The 24,728-nt window shown below is 37.3% G+C and overlaps 1 protein-coding gene across 14 annotated transcripts in view; it reads right to left on the bottom strand.

The window, feature by feature from the left end:
* The window catches only part of FOXP2 (forkhead box P2), a 440,098-nt gene that overhangs the window by 131,830 nt on the left and 283,540 nt on the right, over window positions 1–24,728 (bottom strand). For 13 of the 14 annotated variants that reach the window (XM_054220133.1, XM_054220094.1, XM_054220067.1 and 10 more), the window contains one exon: window positions 1,164–1,253. In XM_054220133.1, the coding sequence (XP_054076108.1) occupies window positions 1,164–1,253 (90 nt within the window). Of the gene's footprint in view, window positions 1–1,163; window positions 1,254–24,728 lie in introns of those variants that run through there. The other variant, XM_054220125.1, reaches the window with a different exon arrangement.

Below are 24,728 nucleotides of genomic sequence, written 5' to 3'. Positions count from 1 at the left end.
CTAAGTTCTTGTTTGGTTCTGAGCAAATAAACATAACTTTAAAAGTATATTTGAAGAGAGACGACGTGGAATGTGGAACTGTTTGCTGTGCCCGACATTGCTCCATGAAGTTTCACAAAGAAAAGGAGACAATGTGAATTACGTACAAAAATTGCACAAGTGATCAAATTTCACAACACTTCACTGGTGGAGAAAAAGATAAATTCTGGTGCCTGGGGTCCTCCATTATGCATGACAAAAACGAAAAATAAGATAAAAATGCCCTATTCCATCAGAAAACAGGGTAGGTCCCAAGAGGATAAAGGCTCACCCAGAAAAGCAGATATGAGGAAGAGAATGGTAGGAGTTATACTTTTTTATTTCCTGAACAAAATAAAATCATCTCTTATGCACATCTTTTGTCTGCAACAGACGTAATTCAGCAGTCAGACACCCATATTTGGTCTATATACAATGAGAGAACCAGTTTTGTCAGTAGAACGCAATTTCATATGGAACTCTGAATTAGCAATAAATTAACTAAAACCTCAAAAATAAAAGATACTTTTTTTTCAATAATAAAATGCTATATATAGTTTTACCAATAATTCATTTAAAATAATTATTCAATAACAGAACTCCTATTCACCCAAAGACAATCTGAAGCCCAACAGCATCCCAGTGTAAAACTCTGTGACATACGTTTTTCTGAAATGGCAGAAGCAGCTCCTAATTTCATAATTTCATGCGGTTGTGTTGGTAGTTTCTGAACACCTCTCTGTTTGCCACTTAGATTTAGTACCGAAAAATTACTTAACTCATTTTTTTTCTGGATACGGTTTTACTCTTAACACAGCCGTTTTTACAATTTAATCCATGTATGTATAAAAATCAAATACCAGTTCTGCAACACGTCTATAAAGAATGAATTCATACAATAGCAACGGAACTCAGACTTAGCCTTAGACCTATTAAGCATCTATAGCCACAAAAGGCTTTCGTAACTTACAGTGAATTTTCTCTGTGAATGAGAAGTCAGCAGCATGCAAGCCTGTAACCTCTTGTATGTGAATATGCGCATACACAGCATTAGAGCACAGGCATCCACGCACACCCCTCTGCGTGAGCAAGCACCGCGCTCGTCCCTGAGAGTAAGGCCCCAAAAGCAAGGATACTTTACTAACCTGCAGTGGTCTCTGTTTATCACTGCCCTTAGGAGATTTCAGTCCACTTGTCTGTTGCTGTAAAAGCAGCTGCCTTGCTGCCTGGAGTGCCTAAAAGTTAAAAAAAAAAAAAAAAAAAAAAAAAGTAAATAATTTCCACTAGTTCCTAGAAAGAGATGAGTTACTCATTGCTGATGTTAGGTAAAAGTCCAATCGAACAAATGCAATCTCCTCCTATTCGATTTGTATTTGCTAGATTTCAGACTTCATTCTGTTTTTCACTTAAAACATAAAGAAAATCTTCTGAAAGAACATATATAGGACTTCACTAGAATTTATGGATGTACATGAAATCCTGCAGGAAATAAAGTTAATTTGTTTAAAGTGCTTGAAGAGGAAAAATCATAAACTGCATCAATAGCCTCATTTCCACAAGGAACTTGTCTTTGAGTGTTCAACTAAAATGCCCACTCCCTTGCAAATTATCATTCAATTTGCATTTTCATATTAGAATTTTGAAGCAAAAGCAAGTAGACTTCAAGTGTTACCGGAAGCTGTAATTAAATTTGACAAATCAACATCAGATTATCTTGAAAGTGAATTAATAAGGATATTCATTGAAGATTAAAAACACTTTTTGTACTTACAATTCAAGGAGAAACCTCTCCTTTGACAAAATAAAGTGCAGTTTTAATGCCAAATAAAAATGAGTGGTTTTCATTTGCATTCTTCGGAAAATCAGAGAACAAAGAAATTACTACTCAACCAACCAGATCAGGCTCTGGGATGACAGTATCCCAATCAAAATAGAAAATGTTTTCATTTATTTTTATGTTTTCATTCCAACTCAGCAAAATACAGTTAAACATACGGAATGTAAACAAACAACCCACTTACCCAAAGACGGCTAATCTAAATTATTTTTCACTATAAAATTATTTTTTAAATGCCATGTGTTATACAGTGGTATTTATTAAGAAATAATAAAAAAATAGATTCAAAACATTTCCACTGAAACTACCTGGAGAACTCTTCCCCCCCTCCCGCCCCTTAAAAAAAATCCGTTCAGTAAATAGCAGTTACAGCTTTAAAATGCATCATGCTATCATCTACGTTATTAAAACATCCTGTAGATGGAATATACTGCAATAAATGCCATTTGATCAATGTTCCCTAAAATAATAAAGATTCTCAACTGATAAAGAAAGGTACAGTTTTGATTAGACTCAAATGAGCTGGTTTTTAAGATAGTTTCTAGTATCCATGACAACAGTTGCTTTGACAAGATGTGCATATGGCATTACACTGCCAGCTGGTGTGAACAATGTTTGAACTACTGCATTGAGATGCTGAGCAAACAGAAAAAGTTGCCACGTCTTAACCCTCAGGGAAGGCAGTCATCCCCTGATCAATTATGAAAAGACAGAGAGAGGGCTGCTACAGTCTGGCTCCAAGCAAGTTTTCTGAGAAGGCAGGCAGACATAGAAAACCAAAGTAAACAAACTGAATGCACTAGCACCATCTCCTAACAACATTGATTCGTCTCCCCATAGAAGGCTCCGGTACAAAGTTTGCAGAGCAGACTTTTAACATTTGGAGACATTCCCACAACAATCCCCGTATTGTTTCATCAAATTCTCAAGTAATTACAGGTCAGCTTTACAAAGACTATACATTCCTCTGAACCTAAGCAACGAGTCGCACAAAACTAGCTCCTCTCTGCCAAAAATAAATAAAAGTTAACATATTTCAAAGTGCACTTGAAATATTTTGTTTCCAAGGAACCACTGGATGCCCTGTTTCCTATGTGAATAGCATAATCTCTTCTGCACTCACAGTTCTTGAGCAGATCCTAAAGGACAATCCCGCTCTGTCTGAGATCAGAGACAAATATATCTGTTGATTTCAGGGGCACCAGGATTTGGTCCCAACATCTTGCAGTGGTTTAAGCACAAAACCTGGATTAAATGCATGAACAGAAGATCTGTGGTGAATTTATAAGCCTTCCCAATCTTCAGAGCCCTCCAAAAGGGAAACGTGAATGGAAGCGAGAGAACTATTGCACTCCTGAATTCATGGGAGACTGTACAGGAAAACCAACCTCACCACTTGAGGTGATATTGCTCCAAGAACCAGAGAAGAGATCTGGAGTTACAGAAAACAGGAAAAACCATAAAGATAATTATTTTTTATTTCTGGCGGTCGCAGAAAATTCATTACGCGGCCTTTATCTGGAATAGGAATTGTAATGCTATAATGCTGCTGTATATTGCAAATAACTGGAACACTCTGCAAGTTTTTTCAGTGTCCTGATCTTCCCCAGCAGCAAAGTCATCTCACATCAATATAATAAAACAAGCCAACAAGCATCTGGTAAAGCTGTACATTTACAGCACTTGAAAACTAGAGAATTATAGTATGTTCCAGCTTAGATTTAAGCTAGACAGTATAATTTCAAATTGTGGCTAGCATGCTCCTGTGGAATCAGCCTAAGAAAGCATGACTTCCCACCGCTACCTACAAAAAGAGTCACACTTTATGAAAAAGCAAGGCAGCACAACAGGATATGTTTGCATAAAAGGCTCTACTACTTAAACTATTTTGATTCATATGTGCTGGTTGGGATATCTTTAAAGGAGTAAAGGCTCATCTTTTAATACAGAATGTCTTATAAATGATGACTACCTGAATACTTCAGTGATCTTATTGTGGCAGTTTAGATTACTGTAAACACAGGAGATAGAAGAGGAACAGAAAACAATTTCAGGAGATCAGAGATGATTTAAAACTCATAAGGAGAAATCACTGTCAGCCTTTGTTCTTATAGCAGTTGTCATATGGTACTTCTTCCTCCCTGTGTGCTGCTTAACTTTAGATTTGGCTGCTCAGTAAACAACCTCCCAGAAACACACTGTTAATTTCAAAGGATTATTACTGACATTATTCATAAGTGAAGATTACGAGACTATAAAACATTCAGTTCTAACAATTCATTTGCTGCTATTAAATCTTTGCAAAACAAATTGACAACTTGAAAGTGCCTTTCAAAATTCATAGTTTAACATGTACCGTTCAAGTAAACACCCATCCCACGCATCATTTATAAATTTCTGTGAACTAATTTGATAATAACTTGTGGTCTAAAACCAGTTCGATGAAGACAAACTAACAGACATTTATAAATCTGGCAGATCAAAATTATGTTGAGTCCTACCTCAAGTTAACAGCAGCAAGAACAGATTCTAAGACAGCCAAAATCGTATCCAGTTTCCAGTAACATTTGTTTCAAATTTAGTGGGCACTTTTCCTTAATTAAGTTATCTGAATTAGTAAAACTATACAAAAAAGTCAATGTAGACAAAAGCAATAAAAAGAAACGGGGATTAGAAATTATTTTAATAACGCAAATGAAAATCATTATAATGCTTTAAGTAATGGCTGTATAAGCAGGAAATTTGGGCATATGGTTTCCAGAACTCACTGTGTCTTCTAGTAAAATATTTATTGGGAACACTACTTCTTAATATTTACTGTGCAGCTTTGGCATAGCTAAAACCTAAGCAGAACAAAAATGAAATTAATTGCATATAACTCACCCTATTAAAGTTGATAAATTGCTGTAGATTTTGCAATTTGTTGGCGATAAGACTATGAGATACAACCTGCTTTTATTTTGTATTCCAAACCCTTGTATTTAATTTAAGCATACCTTAAAATGATTTCTAAAGTTTTATCATTTTAATAAAGTGAAAGATGCCACTAAAAGATGGTAAACCTATTACTCTGGTTTTTAAAAAGTAAATATATGTATATTTTTAGGAAACAGATGTCACTCATATCTTTCCTTTAAAACCAGGAATGTTTAACCTATCAGCCTGTTGCATTCGAGACGTTAAAATGAAAAATGACATCTACGCCCATTAATATCGTCAATGTATAAACAGCACAGCGTGACACATTCTTGAGAGCTGAAGGCTACAAAATCTCTCTGAAACATAAATAACAAAGCACTCAGAAGCATATTTGATGTTGATATTCATCTCTGAGAAAAACACTGCTGCCTGGGCTTCTTATGAAAATAGATGCAGCCCAAATGGATCTCCTGTAATTGGTTTCAGATAGCGAGGTCAAAAGAAATATGATACAAGAAACTATTATGTGGAACAGGCGAAACAAGAATGTTTATACAGGCACTCCCTATTTATACTGACAAGAGGTGTATACTTTGCAGATAACCAGAACTAAAAAACTTGCCAGAAGACAACCAGATTCTTTCCTTTTTCTAAGTCCAAATCCCTATTTTATTTTTTTCAAATTACTGCATACCCTAACATTCCTACTGAACGTAAAATAAGTTTCTGAACATAAAATAAGTTTCCAAATGGCTGAATATGTCAAACAAGAGTCACCTCACTGGTAGCACTATGCAACCGAAACGTATCAACATGCTAAGCTGGATTTAAGGCCAAAGACTGCTCTGCACTGGTTGAATAACAAGTTAACCAAATGATTACATAGCTACATTTATTATAAAAACCACTTCAGGAGAACCTTTACCCCTTTACACCCTGCCGCGGGCCCACTCTCCAGCTGGCTCTGAACAAGAAGCCCAGAATTACCCATAGTTGTATGAGATGCTCGAAAGATGGTGACAGAAAGCCAACGCTGTTCAATGCTGCCTAACAGCTCTGAAATCATACTGCTAAACCTTTGTCTCTTGTTGACTGTATTTTCCCAGAAAGTTCTCTCATGAATATCACAGCCAGTCAGCACAGCAGCTTATAATCTTTCCAAATGGAGTAGCAAAGCATTTATCACTATTCAAAAAATCTTGAATTTAAGATGATCCAACTCCTTTCCAACAGCAGTCTCTCCAGGAGACCTAACAGGAAAAGCAAACTCCCATGCACCCCGAGACAAACTCCTTTTCCTTAGTGAACGACACTTTTTTTTCTCTAAGCTACACAAAGAAGATAAAACCTGTCCTGTCCTCTGATGACAAATGTGTCACAATGGAGAGCCCATGAAGTCAAGGAAATCCTGAACGTAACTAAAGTCCAAGCCAAATAACCAGTCGGAGTTCATCTAGGAGTGGTAGATGGAAAAATTATTACAGTGTTTTTCTACAGAAGTAGAAATGAAGCACCAGATAGCTAAGGGTGTTGGCATCGACCTCAAGGAATATATTATCTAAGAAATCTAGATGGTCACCAAGACGGATTTCACTCAATTAACCCAACATCAACGTGTGCAAATACTTAAACAAAAAAGTTTTGTCTGTCTTCTGCATCTAGATCAGCAGCTCCAGACAGCCCCAATGTACAGTGTGTGCAATTTCAGCAGATACACTACAGGATGCCCTGCAGCCTTGCCTAGTAGTAGGTCACAAACCTGCAAGAGACGAAAATCTTTTAAACTAAATTACATTCAAGAAGAAGAGGCAATAGCCTTGGACATTGTATAACCATCCCAAGTTCCCCCACCACCAGGCTGCTGCTTCAACTGTTTCCCCAGAAAGTGGTGGTGGCGGCCACTGGGTGCTGCATTCAGCCCAACCCTACGGGGGGTGATTAAGTGAACGCTGAGTACGCTTGAAAACATTGACTGTATTGATGCTACAGGAATTTGTGCAAATGAATGCCTGGTTCCCGGATTCCCAGGCTGCTCAGCTTTTCCAAGGCTGGGGAAATTCTGTGTTCGTCCAGGACAGCAACTCTTCATGCCTGGGGAATTTCAGGTTAAAAAGACACGGCACTTCAAGGGTTAGGTGGTAAGTAGGGAAAGCTGTTCTGGATCACATTTTAACTTATGTACTTATATTCCTCATGTGCCTCATCTTAGAAATGTAAGGATTTCACTGGATCTGGCCCTCATTTCCTTGGACTAAAAGGACTTTGTTGTTTTTTGGTTGGTTGGTTGCTTTGGGTTTTTTTGTTGTTTTGTTTTCTTAGGATGATACTTTCGGTTTCAGCATACCGAGGCTCTCATTTTGATTTAGATTTGTGGTCTTCTCTGCAATACAAACAACACTAGACGAAGAGATCCTCAATCTACCTGAGCTTCTGTTCTGCCCTGATGTTATCCAGGATTAATTTGCAAGTGAAGAGAAAAAGTAACAGTAATAAACTGATGAATGCAACATGAAGTCTCATAATGCTGTTTAATAAAAGGAAATTAATCACATAATTGTCATAAACCTATTTTCAAACAGCAATCTATCAGAGAGAAATTATGCATCTGTAGTTATTGACCTTTCATTTTACCATGACTGATTCATAATTAGACTAGTTTTGTGAAAAATAATAGTTAATTACCAGATTTTTTTCACTCTAATTGTTTTGGCAATTTTTTTTTGTTTAGTGTCTTACTTTTTCCCCATGTGAAAGATGCTAAACAAATACAGGGCACTAATAACTTAGCAGATAACATATTTCATTTTATAAAGCAAATTTAGCTTCTCTCTATATAACCCAATTTAACGGATACTAAACACTGTTTCAAAAACAACTCTTTCATTTTTCCTGCCCATTATTTGGCTGACCAAGAACTAGAAAAAAAACACCTGCTTGCTTCAATTCCTGGTAGGCATTAGCAGGGCTCCTGCCCTGTAGACATCAATCTGCATTGGTCATTAGGGCGATACGTCCAGCCACGCATAACATGGTCCATGACAGCAAACCCAAATGCCATCTCCAAAGCTCAGACCACCTGAAGAATGCAAATGTCAAGGGTTAGGAGAGATGGGGGCCCACAGCACCAAAGCTGTGCTCCAACCTGACAGTCTCCTGTCTTTCATCCCACGTGCCTGAATTTAACTTTCCTTTGGTAAACACGGGAGCAGGCACTCTACCCTACTTCATACCTACTACTTACATTATGCAGTGACTAACTAAATTAATTAAATGAACACGAAAACAGTGCACACATCAAATACCAATGCCACAAGCTCACGAATGTCCTGCAATTGCTATTTCCTTCCATGTGGCATTACTTCTAGAAAACTGGGACATGTAATTGCTAAATGGAAGAGCTGATCTTTTAGTTCTACATGAACACAATGTGGCAACAGCAGCATGAACAAGTCGTCCACATGAAAACTGGTATGAACTATTTCACATTAAAATCATCCAGCAGATACGTAAAAGCTATTTAAGTGTGAAGGACAAAGAAGAACAATCACTCCAGCCATCCCATGTGTGAATTCAGAAATAAAGAAGATCCTTAACATTACTGTATGTTTATATAGTATTATGTATATATTGTACAAATGTGTACGTACGCTTGATTTTTTGGTTAAAAAAAAGATCTTTCAAGTCTGTCCATTGTAGACATTCACTTATTGGCTGTGAAACCCACTTTCAATTAAAGCAGTCTGAAACAAAGTAGTGTTGGCTTAGGTGGAATAATAGATGGCTTGATAATACATAAATAGGAAAGGAACTGATGCAAATGAAAGCAAGAGTGGTCCCATTTGTACTAAAATCAAAATGCAGAGCAAATGTGGGAGGAGAAAGAAATGTAATATCAAGGGAAGCATTGTAACGTTAGGCTGTTAGAAGGCAGCGGTTTTAACTGATAGAAGTCTGAAAGGGAAATTTAGAAATTAAAGACAATGAAATCAGCACAGAGATTATTAAGCAAATGATTAAGAAAAACCATAATCAAGACATAAACTGAAACAAAAGGTGAAGCACATATAAAACAAAAGGAAACATATACTCAAATGTTTTGTTCTAGCCAACAGCAAGATTCTTAGGACAGAACCTTTGAGAAGGCAGGTCTGAGGATTGATTAGTTTTAAGTAGTATGGAGAGGTAAAATAATGTGTGAAGAAAATGTCGAAAGAATATTTACCCTAGAATAGCCTTAGCCATTTAGAAGGCAGAAATAAATACTTCTTATCTTTACAACTTATTTTCAATTAAATAACATTGTGCACTGTGGCTGGCAAAGCATCATAAGCACAGATTCCTCCTCCTGATACCATACGAGCTAGAAACCAAAGCCATCCATCAAAAAGTACGGATCTATGTGGTACCAAAGTAATTACAAATAAAGTTACAGTAATTACACAAATCAGACTCTCTCAGCCAATTAAAATGTGAGGAATTACATATTTATTGAAGAGTTACTGATTGAAAGGGCTCCAATTATTTGAACACTAACCGATTTGATTTACCGCTGCTCTTATACATCCCTACCCAGAGACAGGAGTGAGACTGCAACTACAAAAGGAAATATTATCAAGACGTTCATAACAGGCTTTTGCTGTAGGGGAGGAAGGCATAACAGCCATTTCTGAAATATCCCATTGATAATCAGTGAAGAACACAGTTCATGTCTGAGTTCTACAGTAGATATTATAAATTTAAAGTTTCTTTTAAAATATTTTTAATAGATCTAATTACTGAAGTTCTGTTTTTAGAAGGACATAATTTAAAGAAATCTCAAATTTAAAATTCACATATATGATGAAAAACATGTATTAAAGACCTAAGTCAATACAGTGATGTTACTATGACAAAAGCAAACTGGGACACAGAAATAGAAGTGTCATATACAAAACTGGTATTTTTTACACTTTATTCACCTTTCTAAAGACACAGCTAGAGAACTGTACCCAGCTTGGGGTACAATATTTCAAAGAGGTGGACCATCTGACCAGTGACCAGAGAAGAGCACTAAGAATGACCACAATGAGAAAATACAACCTGTAGGATAGCAAGTGTCTGATCATAAAAACAGAAAAAAACCCCAACCCTAAAGCAACAGCAGTCTTAGGCAAGTTTCTGCATGGAAAGAATTAATTTTACTCCATGGATATGACAAGCAAGAATGGCCTTAAACTGAATCCGGGGAGATTTAATTAAATTTAAGAAGAAACTTTCCAATGGTAGGGCCAATGGAGGAGTACAATGTGTAGTGACTGCAAAATCCGTGTCTCTGGACCTGTTTAAGAAGCATCTTCAGGAACAGTTAAGAACAGTAATTCTGCTCTGGGACACGGAAGATCTTCACAAGCGTCTTCCAGCCCTATTTTATTTGATTGTATGGTTCCTGTGAAAGCATGCCAAGTTCGGATTACTGTGATGTCTAACACCTTGCTACATTTCAAATAACACCATGTTCTCATAAACTGAGTATCATGAAGCTTCAGCATGGTTTGTTTCTATGGTGAGTTAACAGCAGAGGATAAGAGCTGTGCTTACAGACTCGCTCTTTGGAATTTTCCGACCTTACATGACTATGTCGGTGTTTATGAGACTATCCTTGAAATTTTGGACTGAACAGAGAAACTAGTTTATACAGAACAGGAGATGGCTTAGAATTAAGTGCTCTGTGCCCTAATTGCAGTCGGAGCCATCTGGGTAGGATTCTTGTGTCCTCATCACCAAGTATGGGCACAACAGTAGCAGAAAATAAGATTTTCTTGATACTACAATTCTTAGTATAAACAATAGAAGCCTGGCTGAAATGGAGAGCTGGGAAGAGGAGAGAAAAACAAGGCAAGAACCAGGGTCTGAAGCACAACACGATCAACTTAAGTCAAACATATGCACAAAAAAAAAGAAAAAAAAGGCAAAAGCAAATTGACTCATTTTTATAATTTATTGTGACTTCAAATCTAAAGCTACCAATAAACCCCCTAACAAAGTATCTTTGGTAACCTGGTTTCAATAATGTTTTTTTATGAAATAATTTGATCAAAAGTCACTACATAGTCTAAGCCACTTCAAAAAAATCAGTCCTTATTGCTAAAGCTAAATCAGGTCAACTGAAATCCTACTGAGTCCATTTTTTTTTTCATGGATATTTTTGTAATGCTTTTCAAAACCTCAGTCGGCATAAAGAGCTCCAGGTATATATAAATACAAGAATAATTAGAGGAAGAAAAAATAAACATGAATGTAAATAGGCAATACAATAAGAGCCCTTTTATTTGTATTTTTTCAAGGGTTTTGATAAACCTTTTGAAGAGAGAAGTGCAGTCCTGTCTAGGGTTCTAAAAAAAGCAGTAAAAAACCTAATATGAGATCAAGAAGTAAATTATCCAAATAAACAGCCCATTTTCTAGACACTAGAATTATTAAGGCATTCGGCAATAGTTATGAGTGTCCTGATAACACGAGATCTGATCTAAACTTCTTGGAATAATTCCAAACCATTGAAATCTGCTACTACATGTGGACTGTGAGGCTCCTGAGGAACTGCTGTACCATGATCACAAATTAATTTCTATGCATATATGTGCAAAGCAACACATGCATTCACACACAACAAAATACCTTTTTTCTTGAAGGAAATGCATATATTCTGTGGAAAACCCCAAAAAGGTAGCACTGGTTAGCTCTGCATCTCTCTGAAAAAGCTACTTGCACTTGCAGTCTACTCTGGCCTGCCTGAATTACTCTAATTGCAGCTTTCCTCTCAGGCTGCTTATCTACCTTTTAACTCTTTTGGTGCATTTCGTGATGATCTAGGAGGCATGATCCAACATGCAGACTTCTGTCTCTGAAGAATCCCAATCTTCGGGTTCTTGCCGTAGCTGGCAAATGAGTTGTATGTTTTGAAGGGTAGCCTTAACAGTCCGTTTAGACAGAGCTACTGAGAAAGAATTCTCCACTTTGGGGACTGTTAAGAGCGAAGATTATAAGAAGAGTGAAATGACAAAGAGCTTTAATTTTAAGCTAAAATGCAAGTGAAGACAGACAGGCAAATGTCCTCAGGCTCCTCATCCTAGTTTCAGCCCATGTGAGGAGATCTGGTAAGGAGCACATTCTTTATGATTAGAAACTTGCAGGGATGAAAAAGAAAAGACCCGAAGCTAGTAAAAATGTTTTGCAGAAGAGGAATAGAGAGACATTTTGCAATTCCCAGGGCGTTTAGGTGCTGGAGAAATGATTGCAACTGTACAAGGAATTCCCAAGTAGTATACATGAGCAACACAACAGGTTAGGCATTTCAATTAAAAGGTAGATGTTCCAATCACACTTCATCAAGCTCGCCCAGGAAAAAATGATCCTTACTGTATTTCCTTGGCATCTACAGTAATCTTCCTAAACAGCAAGCTAATCAAGGAATTATAATAATAAATATGCTCAGGGGCATTATCATCTTTAGATGCATTTGTAAAAGCAGACACACCCAGTTACGTTGGTGCCAAACATATGTAATACTTCGCATCAGTTAAAGCCTCTACTGGCTTCAGATTGTTAGAATTTCCTCTGAAGCGTGCAGCACAGATTGCATAATCACTATCACTAGCAAGCACATAAAAAAAAAAAAAGCACTGGCAACCTAGGCACACGATCAAAATACGCTGGAAATTAACTTCAGATATAAATTTTACTCTTTTTATCCTCTTAACTACTTTGACTTTACACAAATAAAAACGTGAATTTCAGCTTTTACCAGTCCTTTATTATGTCGTCATCAACTTAATATAGTCAAAACTCAGTTACTAGTCTTCTTTTCTAAAGACACTTCTCTTTACACATCACACATATTTCAGATTTCATGTCCTTGAAGTATTTTCCAGATCCTCCTTTCTACAATGCCTCCTTTTTTCTTCTTGTAACATTTGAAACCTCATCAAGATGTAACAATTTCTCTACCTTCCTCTTTGTGACTTCTCTCAAAAATTCTGGATGTCTTCCAGAGATTGCTTTACGTTGAGGCATCAGCCCATCACCATTGCCCGCCCTTCCTTCAAATACCTTCACCATCATTGTCTCCAATGTCTATGAAAAAAGAGCGGATGAGGGCTTCATTTCCCTCATAGCATACTTTCTGCTCATTCATTAACGATAAATATGTATGTCCGCACTTGCACACTTGTATGGGCCATATGTAAAAACATATTATTTAGATGCTTCCTTCTCCCTTGCTCCACCTGTGCAGCCTGTATCCGCCCAGGTGGCACAGGACGGGTGGACTCCCCACCAACCCTCACACCGTTGAGAAAAAACAATAAAAGAGCCCAATCTCCCACTTAAACTAAAATCATTCTCACATCAAAACCACTATCTATCCACGCAGGAAATTTCTCATGCAGTTTTTCTGCAGTATTTCTGCAGTTCCTTTTGTAAGTGGCAGACTGATAACTAAACGCACATTTGGAATTATTTAAATAAAACCACAGAGGTACCACCAAGGTGTGAGACAGCAACGTACGGATTAAAGAAATGCTAAGCATACCTTAATTAGAAAGGTTACATTTTCTTTCCTGAAAAATAAGAAACAGAAATTATCTAAATAACCTGAATATTTACACTCATCCCCCTGAAGCTTAACCACTTTCTCAGTCAAGACTTTCCTGTTATATCACTCCCAGGTAGTTTTACAACATGACGGACTTTTCTCTGACCACTGACCAGCAGAATTTTCAAACTTGCAGCAATCTTTCACCTTCTGCAATCTACTGACAATTAATCTTGCATAGGGATTGCCAACTTTTCCAAAAAATACTATGTTTTGTCCTCTGGTTTCACTTCAGTATTTTATGAAATATTTTGTTAACAAGGGTTCCTTGTGTCTTGCCCTCATTGCTCCCATGTAACCATAGCTTCAGAGATGGAAAAGGGAAGCAAGGCTTTTCAAGGACAGATAAAGGGCTTCCACAATTTAGTAACTGCATATAATATAGAGCAGAATCTTTCGCGTCATGCAAGCGTACTTCATTTAGGTATGATACTGGTAATATTTTTAGTGTACCAGACTATTCACAGTGCCACAGAATACAAGAATAATAAACTAAGTTCTACTTACATAATCATTTTACACATTGCTTTCAACACACAGTACTCATTTTACAAACATCAGTAGAAAGACATGGGACTACAAAACACCAGTAAACAGATACAAAGCCCTTTTTTTTTTTAACCTTGGATGTGATGATCCGATACCACTTTACTGCTTCTAATATTGCCTTTTATTTTAATTGACTAGGCAGGAGGCAGTGCATTTTATCCATGAACACTCATATATTTTTTCTTCCTAGATCATCACTTCGTACAATGACTTGAAAGTATCACACAAAGCATGGATCTATTCCTGGCTAGATACTTTCATACCATCATAGTGTTAAAATGTATAGTAAATTTCACTTTAGCTGATATTTAAAAAAAAAATGCCATCTATTTTTTATTTTGCAGGACAAAATGTAGATAATTCCAGCTGTGAGACTTGGGGGAAAAAAAATAACAGACATCATAGTATTACAGCATTTTTAGTGGAAAGGCCTTGCCTTTTATGAGAAAGCCTGCTGGATGGTATCTATTAGTCTACTGCAATTCCCAGGGCTCTTCCTGTGCCATAGGACAGTGGACTGAAGAATAAAAATGGGAGAGAAACCATTTTATGTCAGGACTTTGGGATGCCTTTGAAACACTTTCTGGAGCACAGTTTATGGCATAAGGCTTACGTTGCTTCCTGAAGGCAGAGCTGCGGCCAGCAGGTGAAACAATCTTTGATTTTAGATGAATGTCAGAAGGTTCTCACCCTCTTTTCCAGCAATCCCTGAGTTCATTAATATCACTAAGTCATGAATGCTACAAGCTACTTTCATGTTTATAGTTACAAAAAAAATACAGGGAATGCATTACTGAAAAGGGTATGATGACAAGACCACTTTTATCAATTCTCTCAGGCTTCACCTACACTGATAAACTGGAGAGTGCCTGCGAATGTGATTTTCCACGCCGGCAAGCCATGAGCACAGCTCTTGGCACGCTTTTTGACCTGTGCTGACCCGCACTCTCCCAAGCAATGCCCACGCACAGCTCTGCAGTCAGACTTTTACAAGGACCAGTCTCACAAAGGAACTGGATGCAGTCATCCCAGTTTTGGAGACTAAAATGCTTATTAGCTCAGGTGTGTCTCACGCTGTTTCAGCTGCCCAGTTTAGCATCCAGGAACCGTATGTTCGATTTACCAGAGCAGATCATGCCTATGTGCTCAACACAGTTGAGTCATATGTTGCTTTACAGCCTCTCTCAGCCGAAGGAGCCAGGATGTGATTTTGGGATGGCTTGGGAGAGTTTCAAAGGATCCTGATTTCATAGCTCAATAGGTTGGAAAAACAAATCCTTGTCAGAAAGAACAGCAATAAACACTCCTTCCAGAGGGGGGGAAAGAAGATTCCTTTCTTTCTGAACTGTTGTAGCAGGAACCTCCAACAACATCCCATGGTGTGTCTGCTGACGAATTTTAACTACCAGTTTTATATGGACACTTTATGCATCTGGGGTGAGTTTTACTACTGAAGTAAAAATTCTGACAACAGCCACAGTCTTAAGAACAGCCTTTTTTTTTTTTAAAAAACAAAGAAGCAGGGGGAAAAAAACAGATTTGACTGCAAAGCATCTGTTTCCAGAGTTCCTGTCAATCAAATCCACAAAAATAGTACTGTATTATCGTTTCTGTAAATTCTAATAAGGTTGATGGTATTTTTCATCTTCATGTTTAGGCACTTAAGACTGAGAATTCAGAGTTACGTAATTTGACAAAGTCTGCAGAGAAAGTAATTTTCAGAGCTCAGGTTAGTCACCAGCTCCAAGAGTGTTCCAGCTCTCAGTGCTGGCACTTAAGGAACTCTGCTACGGGCAAAGGAGCGGGCAGGCGACTCACCAAAGTCGGCTTGGACTCTGGCAACCAGATGGTAGGGAACACTGCAAAGGCTTTGGGGTATCACCAGTGGCTATGCGGGATTTGCACAGAGACAAGTGACCAAAGTAAAAGGGCTCAACTTCATGCACTAAGGATTTTTTTTTTTTAGTTTGTTTTTTTTTTTTAACATAAGGGTACTGTGAAAATGAAAAGGCATAGGAATTTCTTTTAAAATCATTGAATGATCCCTGATATTTTTCTTTATGTTTTTCTGCATCAAAATTTGGGAAGATTCTGGCTAGAGGCTTTGTGCCTTTAGAAAGAATAGCTGAATTAATTCTTCATTGCTAAAAAGACATAGAGAAAAGGTGGATCACAAAAAGACTACGTGGCCTGTAAATTAAAGACAATTTTGAAGTATTTTTTTAAAGTGCAAAGATAATCACAATTGAATAGCACCAAAATAAAAACAGTGGAAGTAATGTTGACGAGAGGTTAAATTTCTTACTGACTAGAAAGCATTAAAAAAGCCTCATATAGTAATCAGAGTATAATAACCAGGCCAGCACAATATCATTGAGACAACATATTCTAGTGACTAGAGATGATTACGCTACTCAGGAAAATAAATTAATTTTACTTAAGATGACTTCTGTAATCTTTCAGGCAAGTGTTTCTTTGACTAGTCTGACACAGTTAAAGTTGTATAAATACCCCCGCTATTATAACAAGCATTGGCAGGCTCCATAACTACAAAGTGAGCACTTCTACCGACCTAATAAGCACCACTCCTTGAAATTTGGACACATGGAATGCACTCAAGCTTTTACATCATATTGCAAGACAAGATATACCATGAGTACCATTTAAATTTATTTACATTGTGAATTGATAGTATTCCAAAGCAGACATTTTGCAACAAAGCTAAAGTTCAAAAAAAAAAACCCAACCAACCCTAAGAGCAATGGCTGCAGGAATTTTCACCTCTACCAATTAATTTAATTGTTGGAAGAAGCAATTTCTGAAATTTTGCCAAGTGCAAGTGGTATCAACCTGAGCTTTCATTTTCCAGAATTTTTTCAGCTAGTTTTCTTAACATTTCTGCATTACTGAGAATCAAAGGCCTCTGTTGCAACTCTTTATTAAGAAGTAATGTCTTTCCTAGAACATATTTTTTAAGTTTTGCAAATATATTAGCCCATATTATTTATGGCATAGCAGAATTCTGGTTTTATTTTGGTTTGTTTTTTCATAGGTGTTACAAGAAGATGAAATAATTACAGCTAAATCTTCAACATAGTTTTATAAAAATTGAAAATGAATGATAAGGAGAAGGGCATTTATACTTGAGAACAAAGAAGGGGATTCAGCAATGTACATTCGCACAGTCATAAATTATTGTGTTGTATCTAACCTGTCACAAGCCATATGTATTCACCCACACTGTAACACAGCTTCAGCAAGTTTCCTGAATTTCTCAGCTAAAAATAAGGTTTTGGGAACAGAGGGAATTGAACGTTTCACATGGCAGCCTTTAATGCCTCCTCAAAATCAAATAATTAGTAGGGCCAAAGATAGGTAGAGATCTAGTCCTGCATCCAGGCTTGCATTTCTTAAACTGTTTTCCATACAGAAAGGAGAAAAAGCTTCTGACAAGCAAAGAAAGGACGGACAGGTCAAATCTGTGTTAGATTAAATGGTTATGCTGCTAAGTTTTACCATATGTTGATTGTCCAAAACATTATAAATATAATTGAGTATAAAATATTTTTTATACGGAGAGGTGTTCAACCAGTACAAATTAGCCGCAATTAAATCCTGCCCTTGCTGATTACTATACGTGTTCAGCTGTCAGTCTCTCACGTCTGCTCACGCTGTAGCTCAATTTCAAGCAATATCTAACTGTATACAGATTTCAAACAGATTGAAATCACTTCAGTCTAGTAAGGAAGAAATGAGAGGCAACAGCGAAATTCAAGGCACAGACAAACTCTATTCTGCCACAAGTTGCATGAACGGGGTGTGTAGAGACAGGTAACTTGAACGGGGCACCTCACAACAGTGGTTAAAATTTTTGTAGGATTCTCAAGTCAAACATAAATGATTCTGGACAACAACCACACTCACCCTGTTCTTTTTTTTTTTTTGGTGTTTAATGTTAATGGAAGATGCCAGATGGATGGTTTTGGAGATTAAAATGCCCTTTTTCTATATTCAGGGGAAGTTCAGCATAGTCAGCTGCAGGAGCGACTAAATCAATGTAGCCCGTTACTGCCTCCTTTCAAGGGGTAGAAAAGTAATTCTATTTCCATGCTCGTTCAGTCTTCATTTCTTGTACTGATTATGCCAATTAGAGCAGTCCTTTTAGCGATGCGGGCATCTGCCTCCTAGAAATCTTACCCGTCTGTTTATACGCTTGCAGGTACTGACAGCTGTAGAACGAATTTGATATAGATCACTTAACTATCCCCAACAACAGGCAAGGAGATAAGCTACAGACTGAGTGGTAAACACTCTGCCGAGTCATTTATACCGCTTCTGCCTTAGTGTGCTCCTTTCCTTTACTATGGGATACACACTGCATAAACTTAAATATATATATACACACACACATAAAATATATATTCTAGAAATTTCCTTTAAACTGGAAGAAATTTTCAAACTGTATTTACTGCAGATATGTACAACTGTCTCAAATGTGGGGACCGAAGAGAGGACTGTATCTAAATAAGATTCATGACTGCACATCTGCAAACACAAAATCTAAGTTCTTTGCCTCTCAAACTTACTAGCTTACAATTATTTCTTTTCCAGTATAAAGAATTTCTAAATCATACATTTTGCTTGGTTCCCTGGTGAACACACAATTTGTTTTCAAATGAAATTCAAATTCTTTATTCTCAAAGTCCTTGACAACTTGACCCCTAAAGAACCTCATCTTCATTTTTTTCTTCTTATGTGTCAGCTTTCCTTTTCTGTTTATGGTCATCTTCTTCCCTGGGTGACTCCAGGGTTTTCCTTACGTTGACCTAAATGGCAGTTCATCTTCCCTCATGTCCTCACTTCACTCAAGAACTTAAAATCTTCCCTCAAAACTTGCTCTTTTCAGTTAGCTTCCTAATACAGACCTTAATCTCTCCTCTTTCCAGATGTTGTCCCTAAATTTTAACTCTTGCTTAAGCTTAAATAAATAAAAAAATTAACAAAGTAGTCCAGAACTAAATGTCATTAACAAGAGACGTACGTAAAATAGACTTATTTCATGATATTTCATTTATTTTTATTCCTGTTTTTAACTGTTCTTTTCTCTTGATTTTAATCCCTGTTGAATCTAATTTATATGCTGTGATTGGTATGCTTAAAATAGTCCTACTTCCAACCTGAAGGGGCTGACAGATGTTACTGCTTTATGTTCTAACAGTATTATTTTGCTTGCAGGAGTAACTGTTCAGAATACCTATGAAGTTCCAAATGCAGTAACAGCAGAAGTAAATCCTTTTTAATAATGAACTGCTTTTAAAATATACCATGTTGTTTTACGTGTAATAGTAGCTGCAGTTAAAGCCACTCTTTCCTGTGAATAGAATACACATGAGTAACAGAGGTTTTTTACATGCCACATATAGAGCAGAGTACTGACCTGCATACAAAAGCATTTAACATATTAAGGTAAATGAGGCCGTTGGGAGGGTGGTTTGCCAGGAGAGAAGAGCCTAGGACTCTGCATTAACACGTGGGCAGAGCCTATCACGCAAAATACGCTTTTTTCCTTTGGAGCTGGGCATTACCTTGCAAGCAGAAGGGAAACGGAAAGCGGGTGGTAGGGCCGTATTCAGAGCCCCACTCAACAGTGGCGGCCACGTTTGCACACAACTGACTTTATCAATCAGACACGTGCCATGTGAGATGTAACGGTTAAATAAAGAATTGCCAAGACACTAAACGGAAACTGTGCTCTGAACACCAGCAGAGAACGCAGAAAAAGAAATGAGATTAAAAAAATACTCCTCATTAGTCTTTCGTTTCCTGAATACTTTTTAATATAGTAAAAAGCGAGTTAGATACACACAGTGCAGCACTGACTCATGTGCTTTAGCTGCGACATTGCAAAAGATCCTGGTGCTGAGAGGAAAGGTGTTTACAGTCTTAGTTTGGGTTTTTTTGGTTTTGGGGTTTTTTTGGGTTTTTTTGTTTGTTTGGGTTTTTTTCTTTTTTAATGGTAACAAATCCTATACTTTTCAATTGGCTTGAAAATTCTAAATTGGGCAACACAAAAATCTGATCACTTCTGAAAATCCTGGCCATTGTCTTCAAGCCTGGATGCAGTTTGCCCTCTGTGCTTTGAGAATGAGAATTCAAAAACGCAGACCTACAATAGCCAAGCTGCCCCTTTTTATCTGGAGGCTTTGGGTATCCCCCAAGACTTTTATATAAATGTAGTGCACTCTGGTTTACATTAGAAAAGGAAACATTTATCTTATCACATTGATATCGGCTCAGTACAATATTACATTCTGGAATAAGAAAATATTGCAACTTTTCTTGAAAAGGTCAAGAGGTACTGTTTATCTTCGGGGCATAATGAATTACATCGTATTGCCTCCCTAAGAACTCCGAAAGAACAGAACATGTTTTGACGCATCATGCACAACTTGGTGCTCTGAGACAGTAGGTGGAATAATAAACAAAGCTGTAGTGTAATATTTCCAGCTTTAAAATCCTGTATAAATACAAACCTATGTGAGAAACCTGGTTAGTAGCTAGTGCTTTCACTATTAAAAAAACTATGTGGAACAATTCTAATACGGGATGACCTACAAATCTCTTCAACCTTTTAACTGCATCCTAAATCAAAGTTTGCTTATTTACATTATTACATGTTCAATTTTGTAGCTGCTCAGCAAGGTAACGTAACAGCTGTAAGTTTCTGGGTTGCAGTTTCATAGTCAGAAAACATCTTTTTATTTATGAAAATCACATTCCCTGTTATGTCCGACTGCTTAGTCTATGCTGCAAAGATCACACTCCCAATTCACTGTTAGTGATCGCTAAATACTGCCCACTGTTCTGAAATGTTTCAAGTTAAGTTTTACAATGACTGATCAGAAGAGAAAAATAAAAATAAAAATAGATCACGATAACCTAATCTGAAGTCCCAATAATAGAGACTCATGTCTCCTCATAGTTCCTGCATCAGGCCCAGTAACTTGTAAGTGGAAATTCTAGTGGAAAATCTATGATGATACTTATCAGGCAAAAAATGTTTTGCCCACAGGAAACAACAGAAACACAAGCAAATTTTTAATAACCTTATCTTTCAACACAAGTTTATCTATACCCCACAAACTGTCTATGAGAAAAATTTAGTATGAAGTAATATGTGACTTAGTCCTACATTCTCATTTTTGACATCAAGTGAGAAATTGAACTAACGAATGAACAAGGCTCTGTGGAAAAAAATGAGACTTAATCTAGAGACTAGTGGCAACCTAATGCACTTGAAAAATCTCTAGTGCTCTGTAAAATTCTGCCTGCAATCATATTTTGCCTGGTATATTATGAAATTAGCAGCACATAGATGGAGACCAGAGCAGTAATCTGAAAGAGAGACATGGGTCCCAGCATGCCCCTTTTTTCGCTCAGAGCTGGGATGCTCAGCTACTACCTTCTAGCCAAGACTGATGCAAGGATCTTTTCCTAACTCTGTCCAGTTCAAATTCAAAACAGTGATCACAGTGCCCAGTTTTTACTTTACCTCTTAATATGGGAAAGGAGAAGTGCTGACAGAGCTGGAACTTGTCTCAGATGGCAGGTGAGAGCTAACAGCACCAGCTCTTGTAATCTGCTCACTCAACCCAAGAACTCACATTTCAGTTTATTCTGCCATGAGATCTTGAACCACAGAGTGGTCAGAGGAGTATCGGTAGGCAGGGGGTGCTCTAACACATACTACAGATCTTTAGCAATGTGGAAAAAAAAAAGTGAAGAGACAAACCTGCAGCCACACCTAGATTACACATGCAGGACAGACAGGAAAACCTTTAACTTCCACTCAGCTCAGAAAAGATCAATACAAACTGTATTCCTTGAGGGCACTAAGCCTCCATCAGACCTACATAGAGAACTGCCACAACAGTGCCAACAGAACAGCTTCAATGGCAAGATCAGGCAATACTATAATAATATGGATCCTATGGTTACGGGAGCTGGAGACATGATCAAACTGAATAAACAGACAGGGAACTGGGATCACAGAATTGTTCAGCAAACAGAGTAAGTCTGGAAAATTATTTGGATCTGGCCTCTCTTATACAGAAGTAACCGTTAGAAGAAAGTAGAGTGAAAATGAAAAGATTATTTTGTATTAAAAAATTCTGAAAACCAATCTTCATGAATTCTTTTGTTTTCTGGTAGATCTCTTCTTTCCTCTGTTTTCCCCAAGGGAACCAAAAAAAGCTGAAGCACATCAAATTATTGATATGAAAGCGTCATCAAAGACATCAAGAGATGTTCCGTGGAAAAGGGAACGATACACATTTTGGTCATATTTCAGGACAATGACCACAGCTGCCTCTGTTCAAACTGCAATGAACAAAACCACATACAACACACTTTCTCTCTGGTTTTCTTTCCAAAGTATTTTTACTTTCTTAAAATTTGTCACAACCAAAGCAAAAGCCAAGAAGGAAAAATTACAGAGTTACAGGAAGGTAAGATTTTTAATAACTCACTATCAGATTAATGATAAATATTAATAGCCTTGAATAGGGCTATGCCCAGTTCTGTCAGTTGGCCCGTAAGTATGTTATCTGAGTCCTGAAGCAGAGTTTTTGTTCAGAATAATACTCCCCATTTTAAGGAGAGTGCTTAGTATGCATAAAATGTTTAAAATTCCTAATGAATTACCTTTGGTGTCCAAACTGCTAAAACAATAAGCCAAATTCATAACTATAAAGTAGTGAAAATGAAATAATGTAACCCATAATTCCCACACATTCAGCCAAGTTCTATCATTTGTCCCTTACTACTTAGGAAACAATGCATGGAAGTGGATAGCTTTGCTTTCCACACCTTTTAAGGAAAAATCCCTTGAATTTAAAACTAAAGCTTTCTACTTTTGTTTTCTACCTTTAATCTGACTTTTCTGCATCGTATTTAACTTTTATCAGGTCCTACCAATGTTTTTTCTTGGTTTTTTGTTCTTTCAAAGTAGAGCCATTTGGCATCCACAAATTTCTCACTGGATTTTGAGAACCAATGTCTGTAAATGAGTATTAAACACAGAGTTAAAAGTTGTTCCTTCATACTCTTTTTGGATGTACCAATACTGGATAACAGTGTTGATAAATTATAATAATTCAGACCTGCTAAAAGGACTGCCTGTATCTTCAGTAAGTCAGGTGACCATTCTCTGAGGAGGAACTTAGAATATTCCTGGACTCGTTGGACATCTTAGATTTAACACTTGGCCTCTCAGAGCAGTTTTCATCTTTTAAAAATGTTTTTTGGCTTTAAGGATCATTTCTGAAGGGCTTGGCTAGCTCCAGGCACTTAACCCTGGTTGTGCACTTGCAGCGCACCAAAGGCTGTGGCTGCCAGCAAGGAATTCACCGAGAGCGCTGATGAAGAGACATGATAACCTGCCACGGCACGGTGAGTCCCAGATTGAAACGGTATCCTCAATGCAACCTATATGTTTTGTAAAAAACATGGAGAAATAAGGTACTGTCTGAGGATCTAAGGAAATTTTGGAAGCCAGTTTAGGAAGCAGGAGAAGGACTGAGAAGAACAACAAAGTTTGTAGCAAAGTACATTTTATTACCATCATTCAAGTATTTCCAACCTGTGGCAGTAGGAGATGCAGCAATTAGTGGTCATCCTTGGAAAAGGCAAAGTGAGAAAACCAAGTACGAAAAGCACTTTCTGCCTTGAGGAATCTTTCACATCTCATTCACATCACAGGGACTGTTGGAAGTTACAGTTATCCCTTACAGCACTTGTCTGATCATTGGCCTATGTGTAAAACACATTCAATATTTTGTGCCATTCTTCTCTTACATTGCCAGAGAAAGCTCTTCTCCTTCAAACTGAAGTTTCTCTATTAAGCCTCAGGTGGATATAGAAGGGCCTGTAAGGACAGGAAGGATGAGAGAAGCCCTTAGGACACTTACTGCAGTTAATCCTAAAAAGGAAGAAACAAAAAAGGTATTTGCTCATCACATTATACAGAAATAATTAGGAGATACCAGGTCTTACTAACAGATGTTTATTATTGGAGAAATCATTAAAGAAGAGGAAAAACTCCAGTCAGAAATTACAGAACGTTGTGCTCGACGTTGGATAATAGTCTAAAACAGACTCTGTAATAGTTTGGAAAACATGTTGAAGAAGGTTAAGGGGACACTGAAAAAGTACAATTAAGCTTTGCAGCATAAAGTTTTTCATGCACCTATTGTGACTCAACGATATAAAAACAAAAGGTTAAACAATATTTTATGTATCTATTCATATAAATGGTATGAAGACAGTTTTTTGGCGTCTCTTTAAAAGCAACGAAAACCAGCCCAAAAATAACAGGATAAGTTCTTAAGAGAAGGTTTTAGTAGCAAGATTCCACACAGTAGCAAAGCCAGACTGTGCAAGCCACTTTGCTGTATCCAGATATGCCCTGATTTACATTCTGAAATATTTTTGCACCTGAGAGGATTAATATCAGGACATGCAAATGTGTCTGTGCATCACAATCAGCTACCAAAATGTGTTTAGTGCAGGCTGATATACCATACTGGCACTTCAAAGATGCATACTGGCAATCTCTGATATAGGTTTTCAGTATACCACATTTTTTCCCCCAGATAAATACTTCTGAATGTCATTACTAATACATATAATGTCTTTTTTCTTCTCTTTCCATTTTTTCCCAAGCAGCACATGGGGACTGACTTCTGACCCACCAGTTTATAAACTGTTCCACGTGTA

The sequence above is a fragment of the Rissa tridactyla genome, chromosome 1 (genome assembly GCF_028500815.1).
Source record: "Rissa tridactyla isolate bRisTri1 chromosome 1, bRisTri1.patW.cur.20221130, whole genome shotgun sequence".
NCBI classification, from domain to species: domain Eukaryota; kingdom Metazoa; phylum Chordata; class Aves; order Charadriiformes; family Laridae; genus Rissa; species Rissa tridactyla.
The sequence above is the reverse complement of the archived record's forward strand: the minus strand, read 5'-3'. Positions and strand labels throughout refer to the sequence as shown.